This window comes from Oncorhynchus kisutch, linkage group LG14, assembly GCF_002021735.2.
Source record: "Oncorhynchus kisutch isolate 150728-3 linkage group LG14, Okis_V2, whole genome shotgun sequence".
Classification (NCBI taxonomy): Eukaryota; Metazoa; Chordata; class Actinopteri; order Salmoniformes; family Salmonidae; genus Oncorhynchus; species Oncorhynchus kisutch.
In genome coordinates, this window is record NC_034187.2 from 2747594 (window position 1) to 2765153 (window position 17560).

Below are 17560 nucleotides of genomic sequence, written 5' to 3' on the forward strand. Positions count from 1 at the left end.
GGGCCCTATTCCCTAAAAACTGCACTACTGTTGACCAGGACCCTATTCCCTAAAAACTGCACTACTGTTGACCAGGGCCCTATTCCCTAAAAACTGCACTACTGTTGACCAGGACCCTATTCCCTAAAAACTGCACTACTGTTGACCAGGGCCCTATTCCCTAAAAACTGCACTACTGTTGACCAGGACCCTATTCCCTAAAAACTGCACTACTGTTGACCAGGGCCCTATTCCCTAAAAACTGCACTACTGTTGACCAGGGAACAATTCCCTAAAAACTGCACTACTGTTGACCAGGGCCCTATTCCCTAAAAACTGCACTACTGTTGACCAGGGCCCTATTGCCTAAAAACTGCACTACTGTTGACCAGGGCCCTATTCCCTAAAAAACTGCACTACTGTTGACCAGGACCCTATTCCCTAAAAACTGCACTACTGTTGACCAGGGCCCTATTCCCTAAAAACTACACTACTGTTGACCAGGGCCCTATTCCCTAAAAACTGCACCACTGTTGACCAGGACCCTATTGCCTAAAAACTGCACTACTGTTGACCAGGGCCCTATTCCCTAAAAACTGCACTACTGTTGACCAGGGCCCTATTCCCTAAAAACTGCACTACTGTTGACCAGGGCCCTATTCCCTAAAAACTGCACTACTGTTGACCAGGGCCATATTCCCTAAAAACTGCACTACTGTTGACCAGGGCCATATTCCCTAAAAACTGCACTACTGTTGACCAGGACCCTATTCCCTAAAAACTACACTACTGTTGACCAGGACCCTATTCCCTAAAAACTGCACTACTGTTGACCAGGGCCCTATTCCCTAAAAACTGCACTACTGTTGACCAGGGCCCTATTCCCTAAAAACTGCACCACTGTTGACCAGGACCCTATTGCCTAAAAACTGCACTACTGTTGACCAGGGCCCTATTCCCTAAAAACTGCACTACTGTTGACCAGGACCCTATTCCCTAAAAACTGCACTACTGTTGACCAGGGCCCTATTCCCTAAAAACTACACTACTGTTGACCAGGGCCCTATTCCCTAAAAACTGCACCACTGTTGACCAGGACCCTATTGCCTAAAAACTGCACTACTGTTGACCAGGGCCCTATCTCCTAAAAACTGCACTACTGTTGACCAGGGCCCTATTCCCTAAAAACTGCACTACTGTTGACCAGGGCCCTATTCCCTAAAAAATGCACTACTGTTGACCACGGCCATATTCACTAAAAACTGCACTACTGTTGACCAGGGCCATATTCCCTAAAAACTGCACTACTGTTGACCAGGACCCTATTCCCTAAAAACTGCACTACTGTTGACCAGGCCCCTATTCCCTAAAAACTGCACTACTGTTGACCAGGGCCCTATTCCCTAAAAACTGCACTACTGTTGACCAGGACCCTATTCCCTAAAAACTGCACTACTGTTGACCAGGGCCCTATTCCCTAAAAACTGCACTACTGTTGACCAGGGCCCTATTCCCTAAAAACTGCACTACTGTTGACCAGGACCCTATTCCCTAAAAACTGCACTACTGTTGACCAGGACCCTATTCCCTAAAAACTGCACTACTGTTGACCAGGGCCCTATTCCCTAAAAACTGCACTACTGTTGACCAGGACCCTATTCCCTAAAAACTGCACTACTGTTGACCAGGACCCTATTCCCTAAAAACTGCACTACTGTTGACCAGGACCCTATTCCCTAAAAACTGCACTACTGTTGACCAGGGCCCTATTCGCTAAAAACGGCACTACTGTTGACCAGGGCCCTATTCCCTAAAAACTGCACTACTGTTGACCAGGACCCTATTCCCTAAAAACTGCACTACTGTTGACCAGGGCCCTATTCCCTAAAAACTGCACTACTGTTGACCAGGGCCATATTCCCTAAAAACTGCACTACTGTTGACCAGGGCCCTATTCCCTAAAAACTGCACTACTGTTGACCAGGGCCCTATTCCCTAAAAACTGCACTACTGTTGACCAGGGCCCTATTCCCTAAAAACTGCACTAATGTTGACCAGGACCCTATTCCCTAAAAACTGCACTACTGTTGACCAGGGCCCTATTCCCTAAAAACTGCACTACTGTTGACCAGGACCCTATTCCCTAAAAACTGCACTACTGTTGACCAGGGCCCTATTCCCTAAAAACTGCACTACTGTTGACCAGGGCCCTATTCCCTAAAAACTGCACTACTGTTGACCAGGACCCTATTCCCTAAAAACTGCACTACTGTTGACCAGGGCCCTATTCGCTAAAAACGGCACTACTGTTGACCAGGGCCCTATTCCCTAAAAACTGCACTACTGTTGACCAGGACCCTATTCCCTAAAAACTGCACTACTGTTGACCAGGGCCCTATTCCCTAAAAACTGCACTACTGTTGACCAGGGCCATATTCCCTAAAACTGCACTACTGTTGACCAGGGCCCTATTCCCTAAAAACTGCACTACTGTTGACCAGGGCCCTATTCCCTAAAAACTGCACTACTGTTGACCAGGGCCCTATTCCCTAAAAACTGCACTAATGTTGACCAGGACCCTATTCCCTAAAAACTGCACTACTGTTGACCAGGGCCCTATTCCCTAAAAACTGCACTACTGTTGACCAGGACCCTATTCCCTAAAAACTGCACTACTGTTGACCAGGGCCCTATTCCCTAAAAACTGCACTACTGTTGACCAGGACCCTATTCCCTAAAAACTGCACTACTGTTGACCAGGGCCCTATTCCCTAAAAACTGCACTACTGTTGACCAGGGCCCTATTCCCTAAAAACTGCACTACTGTTGACCAGGGCCCTATTCCCTAAAAAACTGCACTACTGTTGACCAGGACCCTATTCCCTAAAAACTGCACTACTGTTGACCAGGGCCCTATTCCCTAAAAACTGCACTACTGTTGACCAGGGCCCTATTCCCTAAAAACTGCACTACTGTTGACCAGGGCCCTAATTCCCTAAAAACTGCACTACTGTTGACCAGGGCCCTATTCCCTAAAAACTGCACTACTGTTGACCAGGGCCCTATTCCCTAAAAACGGCACTACTGTTGACCAGGGCCCTATTCCCTAAAAACTGCACTACTGTTGACCAGGGCCCTATTCCCTAAAAAACTGCACTACTGTTGACCAGGGCCCTATTCCCTAAAAACTGCACTACTGTTGACCAGGGCCCTATTCCCTAAAAACTGCACTACTGTTGACCAGGGCCCTATTCCCTAAAAACTGCACTACTGTTGACCAGGGCCCTAATTCCCTAAAAACTGCACTACTGTTGACCAGGGCCCTATCTCTAAAACTGCACTACTGTTGACCAGGGCCCTATTCCCTAAAAACTACACTACTGTTGACCAGGGCCCTATTCCCTAAAAACTGCACCACTGTTGACCAGGACCCTATTGCCTAAAAACTGCACTACTGTTGACCAGGGCCCTATTCCCTAAAAACTGCACTACTGTTGACCAGGGCCCTATTCCCTAAAACTGCACTACTGTTGACCAGGGCCCTATTCCCTAAAAACTGCACTACTGTTGACCAGGGGCCATATTCCCTAAAAACTGCACTACTGTTGACCAGGGCCATATTCCCTAAAAACTGCACTACTGTTGACCAGGACCCTATTCCCTAAAAACTACACTACTGTTGACCAGGACCCTATTCCCTAAAAACTGCACTACTGTTGACCAGGGCCCTATTCCCTAAAAACGGCACTACTGTTGACCAGGGCCCTATTCCCTAAAAACTGCACCACTGTTGACCAGGACCCTATTGCCTAAAACTGCACTACTGTTGACCAGGGCCCTATTCCCTAAAACTGCACTACTGTTGACCAGGACCCTATTCCCTAAAAACTGCACTACTGTTGACCAGGGCCCTATTCCCTAAAAACTACACTACTGTTGACCAGGGCCCTATTCCCTAAAAACTGCACCACTGTTGACCAGGACCCTATTGCCTAAAAACTGCACTACTGTTGACCAGGGCCCTATCTCCTAAAAACTGCACTACTGTTGACCAGGGCCCTATTCCCTAAAAACTGCACTACTGTTGACCAGGGCCCTATTCCCTAAAAAATGCACTACTGTTGACCACGGCCATATTCACAAAAAACTGCACTACTGTTGACCAGGGCCATATTCCCTAAAAACTGCACTACTGTTGACCAGGACCCTATTCCCTAAAAACTGCACTACTGTTGACCAGGCCCCTATTCCCTAAAAATCTGCACTACTGTTGACCAGGGCCCTATTCCCTAAAAACTGCACTACTGTTGACCAGGACCCTATTCCCTAAAAACTGCACTACTGTTGACCAGGGCCCTATTCCCTAAAAACTGCACTACTGTTGACCAGGGCCCTATTCCCTAAAAACTGCACTACTGTTGACCAGGACCCTATTCCCTAAAAACTGCACTACTGTTGACCAGGACCCTATTCCCTAAAAACTGCACTACTGTTGACCAGGGCCCTATTCCCTAAAACTGCACTACTGTTGACCAGGACCCTATTCCCTAAAAACTGCACTACTGTTGACCAGGACCCTATTCCCTAAAAACTGCACTACTGTTGACCAGGACCCTATTCCCTAAAAACTGCACTACTGTTGACCAGGGCCCTATTCGCTAAAAACGGCACTACTGTTGACCAGGGCCCTATTCCCTAAAAAACTGCACTACTGTTGACCAGGACCCTATTCCCTAAAAACTGCACTACTGTTGACCAGGGCCCTATTCCCTAAAAACTGCACTACTGTTGACCAGGGCCATATTCCCTAAAAACTGCACTACTGTTGACCAGGGCCCTATTCCCTAAAAACTGGCACTACTGTTGACCAGGGCCCTATTCCTAAAAACTGCACTACTGTTGACCAGGGCCCTATTCCCTAAAAACTGCACTAATGTTGACCAGGACCCTATTCCTCCTAAAAACTGCACTACTGTTGACCAGGGCCCTATTCCCTAAAAACTGCACTACTGTTGACCAGGAACCCTATTCCCTAAAAACTGCACTACTGTTGACCAGGGCCCTATTCCCTAAAAACTGCACTACTGTTGACCAGGGCCCTATTCCCTAAAAACTGCACTACTGTTGACCAGGACCCTATTCCCTAAAAACTGCACTACTGTTGACCAGGGCCCTATTCGCTAAAAACGGCACTACTGTTGACCAGGGCCCTATTCCCTAAAAACTGCACTAACTGTTGACCAGGACCCTATTCCCTAAAAACTGCACTACTGTTGACCAGGGCCCTATTCCCTAAAAACTGCACTACTGTTGACCAGGGCCATATTCCCTAAAAACTGCACTACTGTTGACCAGGGCCCTATTCCCTAAAAACTGCACTACTGTTGACCAGGGCCCTATTCCCTAAAAACTGCACTACTGTTGACCAGGGCCCTATTCCCTAAAAACTGCACTAATGTTGACCAGGACCCTATTCCCTAAAAACTGCACTACTGTTGACCAGGGCCCTATTCCCTAAAAAACTGCACTACTGTTGACCAGGACCCTATTCCCTAAAAACTGCACTACTGTTGACCAGGGCCCTATTCCCTAAAAACTGCACTACTGTTGACCAGGACCCTATTCCCTAAAAACTGCACTACTGTTGACCAGGGCCCTATTCCCTAAAAACTGCACTACTGTTGACCAGGGCCCTATTCCCTAAAAACTGCACTACTGTTGACCAGGGCCCTATTCCCTAAAAACTGCACTACTGTTGACCAGACCCTATTCCCTAAAAACTGCACTACTGTTGACCAGGGCCCTATTCCCTAAAAACTGCACTACTGTTGACCAGGGCCCTATTCCCTAAAAACTGCACTACTGTTGACCAGGGCCCTAATTCCCTAAAAACTGCACTACTGTTGACCAGGGCCCTATTCCCTAAAAACTGCACTACTGTTGACCAGGGCCCTATTCCCTAAAAAAACGGCACTACTGTTGACCAGGGCCCTATTCCCTAAAAAACTGCACTACTGTTGACCAGGGCCCTATTCTCCCTAAAAACTGCACTACTGTTGACCAGGGCCCTATTCCCTAAAAAACTGCACTACTGTTGACCAGGGCCCTATTCCCTAAAAACTGCACTACTGTTGACCAGGGCCCTATTCCCTAAAAACTGCACTACTGTTGACCAGGGCCCTAATTCCCTAAAAACTGCACTACTGTTGACCAGGGCCCTATCTCCTAAAAACTGCACTACTGTTGACCAGGGCCCTATTCCCTAAAAACTGCACTACTGTTGACCAGGACCCTATTCCCTAAAAAATGCACTACTGTTGACCAGGACCCTATTCCCTAAAAACTGCACTACTGTTGACCAGGACCCTATTCCCTAAAAACTGCACTACTGTTGACCAGGGCCCTATTCCCTAAAAACTGCACTACTGTTGACCAGGACCCTATTCCCTAAAAACTGCACTACTGTTGACCAGGGCCCTATTCCCTAAAAACTGCACTACTGTTGACCAGGGCCCTATTCCCTAAAAACTGCACTACTGTTGACCAGGACCCTATTCCCTAAAAACTGCACTACTGTTGACCAGGACCCTATTTCCCTAAAAACTGCACTACTGTTGACCAGGGCCCTAATTCCCTAAAAACTGCACTACTGTTGACCAGGGCCCTATTCCCTAAAAACTGCACTACTGTTGACCAGGACCCTATTCCCTAAAAACTGCACTACTGTTGACCAGGGCCCTATTCCCTAAAAACTGCACTACTGTTGACCAGGACCCTATTCCCTAAAAACTGCACTACTGTTGACCAGGGCCCTATTCCCTAAAAACTGCACTACTGTTGACCAGGGCCCTATTCCCTAAAAACTGCACTACTGTTGACCAGGACCCTATTCCCTAAAAACTGCTCTACTGTTGACCAGGGCCCTATTCCCTAAAAACTGCACTACTGTTGACCAGGGCCCTATTCCCTAAAAACGGCACTACTGTTGACCAGGGCCCTATTCCCTAAAAAACGGCACTACTGTTGACCAGGGCCCTATTCCCTAAAAACTGCACTACTGTTGACCAGGGCCCTATTCCCTAAAAACTGCACTACTGTTGACCAGGGCCCTATTCCCTAAAAACTGCACTACTGTTGACCAGGACCCTATTCCCTAAAAACTGCACTACTGTTGACCAGGGCCCTATTCCCTAAAAACTGCACTACTGTTGACCAGGGCCCTATTCCCTAAAAACTGCACTACTGTTGACCAGGGCCCTATTCCCTAAAAACTGCACTACTGTTGACCAGGGCCCTATTCCCTAAAAACTGCACTACTGTTGACCAGGGCCCTATTCCCTAAAAACTGCACTACTGTTGACCAGGGCCCTATTCCCTAAAAACTGCACTACTGTTGACCAGGGCCCTATTCCCTAAAAACTGCACTACTGTTGACCAGGGCCCTATTCCCTAAAAACTGCACTACTGTTGACCAGGGCCCTATTCCCTAAAAAACTGCACTACTGTTGACCAGGACCCTATTCCCTAAAAACTGCACTACTGTTGACCAGGGCCCTATTCCCTAAAAACTGCACTACTGTTGACCAGGGCCCTATTCCCTAAAAAACTGCACTACTGTTGACCAGGGCCCTATTCCCTAAAAACTGCACTACTGTTGACCAGGGCCCTATTCCCTAAAAACTGCACTACTGTTGACCAGGGCCCTATTCCCTAAAAACTGCACTACTGTTGACCAGGACCCTATTCCCTAAAAACTGCACTACTGTTGACCAGGACCCTATTCCCTAAAAACTGCACTACTGTTGACCTAAAAGATTCTGGTTGAATGAAGCAGATAGAAATATAATAATAAAATAGTCAAAATGTTGTACAAAACCATCCATTTGTACTGTCTCCTTACGCACATACGGTATCACCACCCAGCCGACAAAGATTAGGAAGACCATGAGAAGTACTCCCTGTCCCAAGTCTCTCAGAGGACTAGCCAGGTCGGCACCAAATTTTGCTCATACAGTCTGTGTTTTTTCCACTTTACAGATATATTGTTTATCCTAATTCTGACTAAGACTACACACATCAGATTATAATTTAGGATTCTAATCAATTTCATACATATAAGGTTTCAGAGTGGAATTATTTCATCATTATCTTTCAACATTTAAAGTATTTTATCAAAAGTAAACTACTGTTGACCAGGGCCCTAATGTCTCTCTCTCTCCTCCCTCTTCCCCTCTGCTTCTCGCCCTCTCTTCTCTCTCTCTCTCCCTCTCTCTTCTATTCTCTAATCTCTCTCTCCCCCCTTGTTCTCTCTCATCTCTCCTCTCTCTCCTCTCCTCCCCCGCCCTCTCTCTCCTCTCCTCCCTTGCTCTCTCTCTCTCTCTGCTCCTCTCTCCCCAACAAGCCTCTCTCTGCTCCTCTCGTCTCTCCTATCTCTCCCCCCCGCTCTCTCTCCTCTCCCCCCCCCTCTCTCTTCTCTTCTCTCTCTTCCCCCCCCCCCCCTCTCGTCTCTCTCTCTCTCTCTCTCTCCTCTGCTCTCTCCCCTCTCTCTCTCCTCTCTCTCTCCTCTGCGTCCCCCTCTCTCTCTCCTCACTCTCTCTAGTCTCTCTCTCTCTCTCCTCTCTCTGTGTCATTTCCAAAAACAGAATATCTCCCCTTCACTGCAGCAGTGAGTTGTTAACCATGGCAACGGCCCATTGGCACCTCTATACCAAGCAGTACCTCAGAACATAGTCTCTGGTCTCTAATAGAGAGAGAGAGATGTTCTCACACACACCTCTCCTGCCCTGTCCCTCACAAGTTCACATCCTTTCACCTCAAGCCTCTCTGATCCTCAAGCCTCTCTGATCCTCAAGCTCTCTGATCTCTCTGTGTGTTCTCTCTCTGTGTGTTCTGTCTCTGTGTGTTCTGTCTCTGTGTGTTCTGTCTCTGTGTGTTCTGTCTCTGTGTGTTCTGTCTCTGTGTGTTCTCTCTCTCTGTGTTTTGTCTCTGTGTGTTCGGTCTCTGTGTGTTCTGTCTCTGTGTGTTCTGTCTCTGTGTGTTCTGTCTCTGTGTGTTCTGTCTCTGTGTGTTCTGTCTCTGTGTGTTCGGTCTCTGTGTGTTAGGGCTCTGTGTGTTCTGTCTCTCTGTGTTCTGTCTCTGTGTATTCTGTCTCTGTGTGTTCTCTCTCTGTGCGTTCTGTCTCTGTGCGTTCTGTCTCTGTGCGTTCTGTCTCTGTGCGTTCTGTCTCTGTGCGTTCTGTCTCTGTGCGTTGTCTCTGTGCGTTGTGTCTCTGTGTGTTCTGTCTCTGTGTGTTCTGTCTCTGTGTTCTGTCTCTGTTCAATCTGTCTCTGTGTTCTGTCTCTGTGTTCTGTCTCTGTGTTCTGTCTCTGTTCAATCTGTCTCTGTGTTCTGTCTCTGTGTGTTCTGTACCTGTGTTCTGTCTCTGTGTTCAATCTGTCTCTGTGTTCTGTCTCGGTGTGTTCTGTCTCTGTGTGTTCTGTCTCTCTGTGTTCTGTCTCTCTGTGTTCTGTCTCTCTGTGTTCTGTCTCTGTGTGTTCTGTCTCTGTGCGTTCTGTCTCTGTGTTCTGTCTCTGTGTGTTCTCTCTCTCTGTGTTCTGTCTCTCTGTGTTCTGTCTCTCTGTGTTCTGTCTCTGTGCGTTCTGTCTTTGTGTCATCACCGTGTTTGGGGACCTTGTTGGAGGCCGGTTCTGGGGTGTCAGGAGAGGTGGTGTCTGCTCCATCATCAACCAGTTGGATCTGATGGAGGGAGGAGGAGAGGAGAAGAGGAGAGGAGAGGAGGAAGTGACAGGAGAGGAGAGGAGAGGAGAGGAGAGGAGAGGAGAGGAGAGGAGAGGAGAGGAGAGGAGAGGAGAGGAAGTGAGAGGAGAGGAGAGGAGAGGAGAGGAGAGGAGAGGAGAGGAGAGGAGAGGAGAGGAGAGGAGAGGAGAGGAGAGGAGAGGAGAGGAGAGGAGAGGAAGTGACAGGAGAGGAGAGGAGAGGAAGTGAGAGGAGAGGAGAGGAGAGGAAGTGACAGGAGAGGAAGTGACAGGAGAGGAGAGGAGAGGAGAGGAGAGGAGAGGAGAGGAGAGGAGAGGAGAGGAGAGGAGAGGAGGTAGCAAGAGAGGAGAGGAGAGGAGAGGAGAGGAGAGGAGAGGAGAGGAGAGGAGAGGAGAGGAGAGGAGAGGAGAGGAGAGGAGAGGAGAGGGAAAGAGGGATGAAATCTGATCACAAAGCAACTGAATATGAATTATTTGGTATCCACAGCAACCTTTGTAGCTCGCACCTACTGCAGGCTCACCATAACCCAGACAGGTCTGTCTCTTCTATCTGTTCTGTTCATTGATAATAGTCACCATAACCCACACAGGCCTGTCTGTTCTGTCTGTTCTGTCCATTGATAATAGTCACCATAACCCACACAGGCCTGTCTGTTCTGTCCATTGATAATAGTCACCATAACCCACACAGGCCTGTCTGTTCTGTCTGTTCTGTCCATTGATAATAGTCACCATAACCCACACAGGCCTGTCTGTTCTGTCCATTGATAATAGTCACCATAACCCACACAGGCCTGTCTGTTCTGTCCATTGATAATAGTCACCATAACCCACACAGGCCTGTCTGTTCTGTCCATTGATAATAGTCACCATACCCCACACAGGCCTGTCTGTTCTGTCCATTGATAATAGTCACCATAACCCACACAGGCCTGTCTGTTCTGTTTATTGATAATAGTCACCATAACCCACACAGGCCTGTCTGTTCTGTCCATTGATAATAGTCCCCATAACCCAGTTGTGGTACCTACCTGTGACTGCCGTACGAAGATGCCATGGTTCTCATGGCAGGTGAAGTATCTCTTCCCCTGGACTGTGCCATCGTTCTTCCCCTTCGACTCGTCGAGGATCACTCCCACCCACTTCCCTGTGGAGAAGAGCGTTGCACCGATATATGCCACTGTTCCGCGGTGCCCCTTCCCAATCACCTCCACCCGGGAACCCACCTTGGCCGGCCGGCCACCCCCGTCTGAACTCATCCTGCTGCTGCCACTACTGGTGGTCTGGAGGACAGAGGACAGGAGGTTAGTTCACTACGAGTGGTCTGGAGGACAGGAGGTTAGTTCACTACTAGTGGTCTGGAGGACAGGAGGTTAGTTCACTACTAGTGGTCTGGAGGACAGGAGGTTAGTTCACTACTAGTGGTCTGGAGGACAGGAGGTTAGTTCACTACTAGTGGTCTGGAGGACAGGAGGTTAGTTCACTACTAGTGGTCTGGAGGACAGGAGGTTAGTTCACTACTAGTGGTCTGGAGGACAGGAGGTTAGTTCACTACTAGTGGTCTGGAGGACAGGAGGTTAGTTCACTACTAGTGGTCTGGAGGACAGGAGGTTAGTTCACTACTAGTGGTCTGGAGGACAGGAGGTTAGTTCACTACTAGTGGTCTGGAGGACAGGGGGTTAGTTCACTACTAGTGGTCTGGGGGACAGGAGGTTAGTTCACTACTAGTGGTCTGGAGGACTAGTGGTATGGAGGACAGGAGGTTAGACTGGATGACAGAGGACAGGAGGTTAGTTCACTACTGGTGGTCTGGGTAGATAGTAGTCCTATAGTATGTAGTAGTCATATAGTAGTCCTATAGTAGGTAGTGCTTCTACACCTGCATTGCTTGCTGTTTGGGGTTTTAGGCTGGGTTTCTGTACAGCACTTTGAGATATCAGCTGATGTACGAAGGGCTATATAAATACATTGGATTTGATTTTGATTTGATTTAGTAGTCCTATAGTATGTAGTAGTCCTATAGTAGGTAGTAGTCCTATAGTAGGTAGTAGTCCTATAAGAGGTAGTAGTCCTATAGTAGGTAGTAGTCCTATAGTAGGTAGTAGTCCTATAGTAGGTAGTAGTCCTATAAGAGGTAGTAGTCCTATAGTAGGTAGTAGTCCTATAGTAGGTAGTAGTCCTATAAGAGGTAGTAGTTCTATAGTATGTAGTAGTCCTATAGTAGTCCTATAGTATGTAGTAGTCCTATAGTAGTTTCTATAGTAGGTAGTAGTCCTATAGTAGGTAGTAGTCCTATAGTATATAGTAGTCCTATAGGAGTCCCATGGTATGTAGTAGTCCTATAGTAGTCCTATAGTAGGGTAGTAGTCCTATAGTATGTAGTAGTCCTATAGTAGTCCTATAGTAGTCCTATAGTAGGTAGTAGTCCTATAGTACGTAGTAGTCCTATAGTATGTAGTAGTCCTATAGTAGGTAGTAGTCCTATAGTAGGTAGTAGTCCTATAGTAGGTAGTAGTCCTATAGTATGTAGTAGTCATATAGTAGTCCTATAGTATGTAGTAGTCCTATAGTAGTCCTATAGTAGGTAGTAGTCCTATAGTATATAGTAGTCCTATAGGAGTCCTATGGTATGTAGTAGTCCTATAGTATGTAGTAGTCCTATAGTAGTCCTATAGTAGGTAGTAGTCCTATAGTAGTCCTATAGTATGTAGTAGTCCTATAGTAGGTTAGACTGGATGACATAGTACTGTAGTAGTCCTACAGTATGTAGTAGTCCTATAGTATGTAGTAGTCCTATAGTAGGTAGTAGTCCTATAGTAGGTAGTAGTCCTATAGTAGGTAGTAGTCCTATAGTAGGTAGTAGTCCTATAGTAGGTAGTAGTCCTATAGTAGTCCTATAGTAGGTAGTAGTTCTATAGTAGGTAGTAGTCCGATAGTAGGTAGTAGTTCCTATAGTAGTCCTATAGTAGGTAGTAGTCCTATAGTAGGGTAGTAGTCCTATAGTAGTCCTATAGTAGTCCTATAGTAGGTAGTAGTTCTATAGTAGGTAGTAGTCCGATAGTAGGTAGTAATCCTATAGTAGTCCTATAGTAGTCCTATAGTAGGTAGTAGTTCTATAGTAGGTAGTAGTCCGATAGTAGGTAGTAATCCTATAGTAGTCCTATAGTAGTCCTATAGGTAGGTAGTAGTCCGATAGTAGGTAGTAGTCCTATAGTAGTCCTATAGTAGGTAGTAGTCCTATAGTAGGTAGTAGTCCTATAGTAGTCCTATAGTAGGTAGTAGTTCTATAGTAGGTAGTAGTCCGATAGTAGGTAGTAGTCCTATAGTAGTCCTATAGTAGGTAGTAGTCCTATAGTAGGTAGTAGTCCTATAGTAGTCCTATAGTAGGTAGTAGTTCTATAGTAGGTAGTAGTCCGATAGTAGGTAGTAGTCCTATAGTAGTCCTATAGTAGGTAGTAGTCCTATAGTAGGTAGTAGTCCTATAGTAGTCCTATAGTAGGTAGTAGTCCTATAGTAGTCCTATAGTAGTCCCTATAGTAGGTAAGTAGTCCTATAGTAGTCCTATAGTAGGTAGTAGTCCTATGTAGTCCTATAGTAGTTCTATAGTAGGTAGTAGTCCTATAGTAGTCCTATAGTAGTCCTATAGTAGTCCTATAGTAGTCCTATAGTAGGTAGTAGTCCGATAGTAGGTAGTAGTCCTATAGTAGTCCTATAGTAGTCCTATAGTAAGTAGTAGTCCTATAGTAGTCCTATAGTAGGTAGTAGTCCTATAGTAGGTAGTAGTCCTATAGTAGTCCTATAGTAGGTAGTAGTCCGATAGTAGGTAGTAGTCCTATAGTAGTCCTATAGTAGGTAGTAGTCCGATAGTAGGTAGTAGTCCTATAGTAGTCCTATAGTAGTCCTATAGTAGTCCTATAGTAGGTAGTAGTCCTATAGTAGGTAGTAGTCCTATAGTAGTCCTATAGTAGGTAGTAGTCCGATAGTAGGTAGTAGTCCTATAGTAGGCCTATAGTAGGTAGTAGTCCGATAGTAGGTAGTAGGCCTATAGTAGTCCTATAGTAGTCCTAAAGTAGTCCTATAGTAGGTAGTAGTCCTATAGTAGGTAGTAGTCCGATAGTAGGTAGTAGTCCTATAGTAGGTAGTAGTCCTATAGTAGTCCTATAGTAGTCCTATAGTAGTCCTATAGTAGGTAGTAGTCCTATAGTAGTCCTATAGTAGTCCTATAGTAGGTAATAGTCCTATAGTAGGTAGTAGTCCTATAGTAGGTAGTAGTCCTATAGTAGGTAGTAGTCCGATAGTAGGTAGTAGTCCTATAGTAGGTAGTAGTCCTATAGTAGGTAGTAGTTCTATAGTAGGTAGTAGTCCTATAGTAGTCCTATAGTAGGTAGTAGTTCTATAGTAGGTAGTAGTCCGATAGTAGGTAGTAGTCCTATAGTAGGTAGTAGTCCGATAGTAGGTAGTAGTCCTATAGTAGTCCTATAGTAGGTAGTAGTCCGATAGTAGGTAGTAGTCCTATAGTAGTCCTATAGTAGGTAGTAGTTCTATAGTAGGTAGTAGTCCTATAGTAGGTAGTAGTCCTATAGTAGTCCTATAGTAGGTAGTAGTTCTATAGTAGGTAGTAGTCCGATAGTAGGTAGTAGTCCTATAGTAGGTAGTAGTCCTATAGTAGGTAGTAGTTCTATAGTAGGTAGTAGTCCGATAGTAGGTAGTAGTCCTATAGTAGTCCTATAGTAGGTAGTAGTCCTATAGTAGGTAGTAGTCCTATAGTAGGTAGTAGTCCTATAGTAGGTAGTAGTCTGATAGTAGGTAGTAGTCCTATAGTAGGTAGTAGTCCTATAGTAGGTAGTAGTCCTATAGTATGTAGTAGTCCTATAGTAGGTAGTAGTCCTATAGTATGTAGTAGTCCTATAGTATGTAGTAGTCCTATAGTAGTTCTATAGTAGGTAGTAGTCCTATAGTAGTCCTATAGTAGGTAGTAGTCCTATAGTAGGTAGTAGTCCTATAGTAGTCCTATAGTAGGTAGTAGTCCTATAGTATGTAGTAGTCCTATAGTAGTCCTATAGTAGGTAGTAGTCCTATAGTAGTCCTATAGTAGGTAGTAGTCCCTATAGTAGTCCTATAGTAGGTAGTAGTCCTATAGTAGGTAGTAGTCCTATAGTAGGTAGTAGTCCTATAGTATGTAGTAGTCCTATAGTAGGTAGTAGTCCTATAGTATATAGTAGTCCTATAGTATGTAGTAGTCCTATAGTATGTAGTAGTCCTATAGTAGTTCTATAGTAGGTAGTAGTCCTATAGTAGTCCTATAGTAGGTAGTAGTCCTATAGTAGGTAGTAGTCCTATAGTAGGTAGTAGTCCTATAGTAGTCCTATAGTAGTTCTATAGTAGGTAGTAGTCCTATAGTAGTCCTATAGTAGGTAGTAGTCCTATAGTAGGTAGTAGTCCTATAGTAGTAGTAGTCCTATAGTAGGTAGTAGTCCTATAGTAGTCCTATAGTAGTTCTATAGTAGGTAGTAGTCCTATAGTAGTCCTATAGTAGTTCTATAGTAGGTAGTAGTCCTATAGTAGGTAGTAGTCCTATAGTAGTTCTATAGTAGGGTAGTAGTCCTATAGTAGGTAGTAGTCCTATAGTAGGTAGTAGTCCTATAGTAGGTAGTAGTCCTATAGTAGGTAGTACTCCTATAGTAGGTAGTAGTCCGATATAGTAGTCTAGTAGTCTATAGTAGGTAGTAAGTCCTATAGTAGGTAGTATCCTATAGTAGGTAGTAGTCCTATAGTAGGTAGTAGTCCTATAGTAGGTAGTAGTCCTATAGTAAGGTAGTAGTCTATAGTAGGTAGTAGTCCTATAGTAGGTAGTAGTCCTATAGTAGGTAGTAGTCCTATATAGTAGTAGTCCTATAGTAGGTAGTAGTCTATAGTAGGTTAGTGCCTATAGTAGGTAGTAGTCCTATAGTAGGTAGTAGTCCTATAGTAGGTAGTAGTCCTATAGTAGGTAGTAGTCCTATAGTAGGTAGTAGTCCTATAGTAGTTCTATAGTAGGTAGTAGTCCTATAGTAGGTAGTAGTCCTATAGTAGGTAGTAGTCCTATAGTAGGTAGTAGTCCTATAGTAGGTAGTAGTCCTATAGTAGGTAGTAGTCCTATAGTAGGTAGTAGTCCTATAGTAGGTAGTAGTCCTATAGTAGTTCTATAGTAGGTAGTAGTCCTATAGTAGGTAGTAGTCCTATAGTAGGTAGTAGTCCTATAGTAGGTAGTAGTCCTATAGTAGGTAGTAGTCCTATAGTAGGTAGTAGTCCTATAGGTAGTAGTCCTATAGTAGGTAGTAGTCCTATAGTAGGTAGTAGTCCTATAGTAGGTAGTAGTCCTATAGTAGGTAGTAGTCCTATAGTAGGTAGTAGTCCTATAGTAGGTAGTAGTCCTATAGTAGGTAGTAGTCCTATAGTAGGTAGTAGTCCTATAGTAGGTAGTAGTCCTATAGTAGTCCTAGAGTGTTACTCATGTAGGAACAGCTGCACTACAACATTACTGCTGCTCTTATTACTAAAACAGATACACTACACTCGTCTGTACTACAACAACAGAGCACTATTTCCGTGGTACTGCAGAGTATGAGCTGTTCCATTTGAATAGGGACTATTGCTCACTCTATTGCTCAAGCATCCTTGGTACGAAGTGCTTTGGTGGACTAGTTGAAGAGCACCAAGCAAGATGAAATTAAAGATTCATTATGTTTTATACAATACTCAGCCTGAGCCTGAGACCAAGGACACAACCCAAAGGGCACCCTATCCGCTATATAGTGCACTACTTTTGTAGTATATAGTGCACTACTTTTTAGAGTCTTGGGTATTGGGCAACCATTTGGGATGTAGCCCAGTTCACCATGCTGCAGAAGGAGGAAGCATCCTTAATGATTTAATACTACTCTACTCTTACACACACACACACACACACACACACACACACACACACACACACACACACACACACACACACACACACACACACACACACACACACACACACACACACACACACACACACACACACACACACACACACACACAATGACAAACAGGGCCCTACCAGCTAACAGCTATACCACTGAGTCTGGAAACAAACAGTGCCCTACCAGCTAACAGCTACACCACTGAGTCTGGCACCGAACAGGGCCCTACAGCTAACAGCTAGACCCCTGAGTCTGGCACCGAACAGAGCCCTACCAGCTAAGAGCTACATCACTGAGTCTGGCACCGAACAGGGCCCTACCAGCTAAGAGCTACACCACTGAGTCTTGCACCGAACAGGGCCCTACCAGCTAACACTTCCATCACTGAGTCTGGCACCGAACAGGGCCCTACCAGCTAACAGCTATACCACTGAGTCTGGAAACAAACAGTGCCCTACCAGCTAACAGCTACACCACTGAGTCTGGCACCGAACAGGGCCCTACCAGCTAACAGCTACACCACTGAGTCTGGCACCGAACAGGGCCCTACAGCTAACAGCTAGACCCCTGAGTCTGGCACCGAACAGAGCCCTACCAGCTAAGAGCTACACCACTGAGTCTGGCACCGAACAGGGCCCTACCAGCTAACACTTCCATCACTGAGTCTGGCACCGAACAGGGCCCTACCAGCTAACAGCTTCACCACTGAGTCTGGCACCGAACAGGGCCCTACCAGCTAACACTTCCATCACTGAGTCTGGCACCGAACAGGGCCCTACCAGCTAACAGCTACACCACTGAGTCTGGCACCAAACAGGGCCCTACCAGCTAACAGCTACACCACTGAGTCTGGCACCGAACAGGGCCCTACCAGCTAACAGC

General features: G+C 45.7%; 1 protein-coding gene across 3 annotated transcripts in view; it reads right to left on the reverse strand.

The window, feature by feature from the left end:
* Positions 1 to 17560, reverse strand: part of LOC109884295 (dynactin subunit 1) — a 110808-nt gene that overhangs the window by 83942 nt on the left and 9306 nt on the right. For all 3 annotated transcript variants that reach the window (XM_031787635.1, XM_031787634.1, XM_031787633.1), the window contains exons 2-3: positions 10766 to 11017; positions 9636 to 9714 (exon numbers count right to left, since the gene is read on the reverse strand). In XM_031787635.1, the coding sequence (XP_031643495.1) occupies positions 9636 to 9714; positions 10766 to 11017 (331 nt within the window). The remainder of the gene's footprint in view (positions 1 to 9635; positions 9715 to 10765; positions 11018 to 17560) is intronic.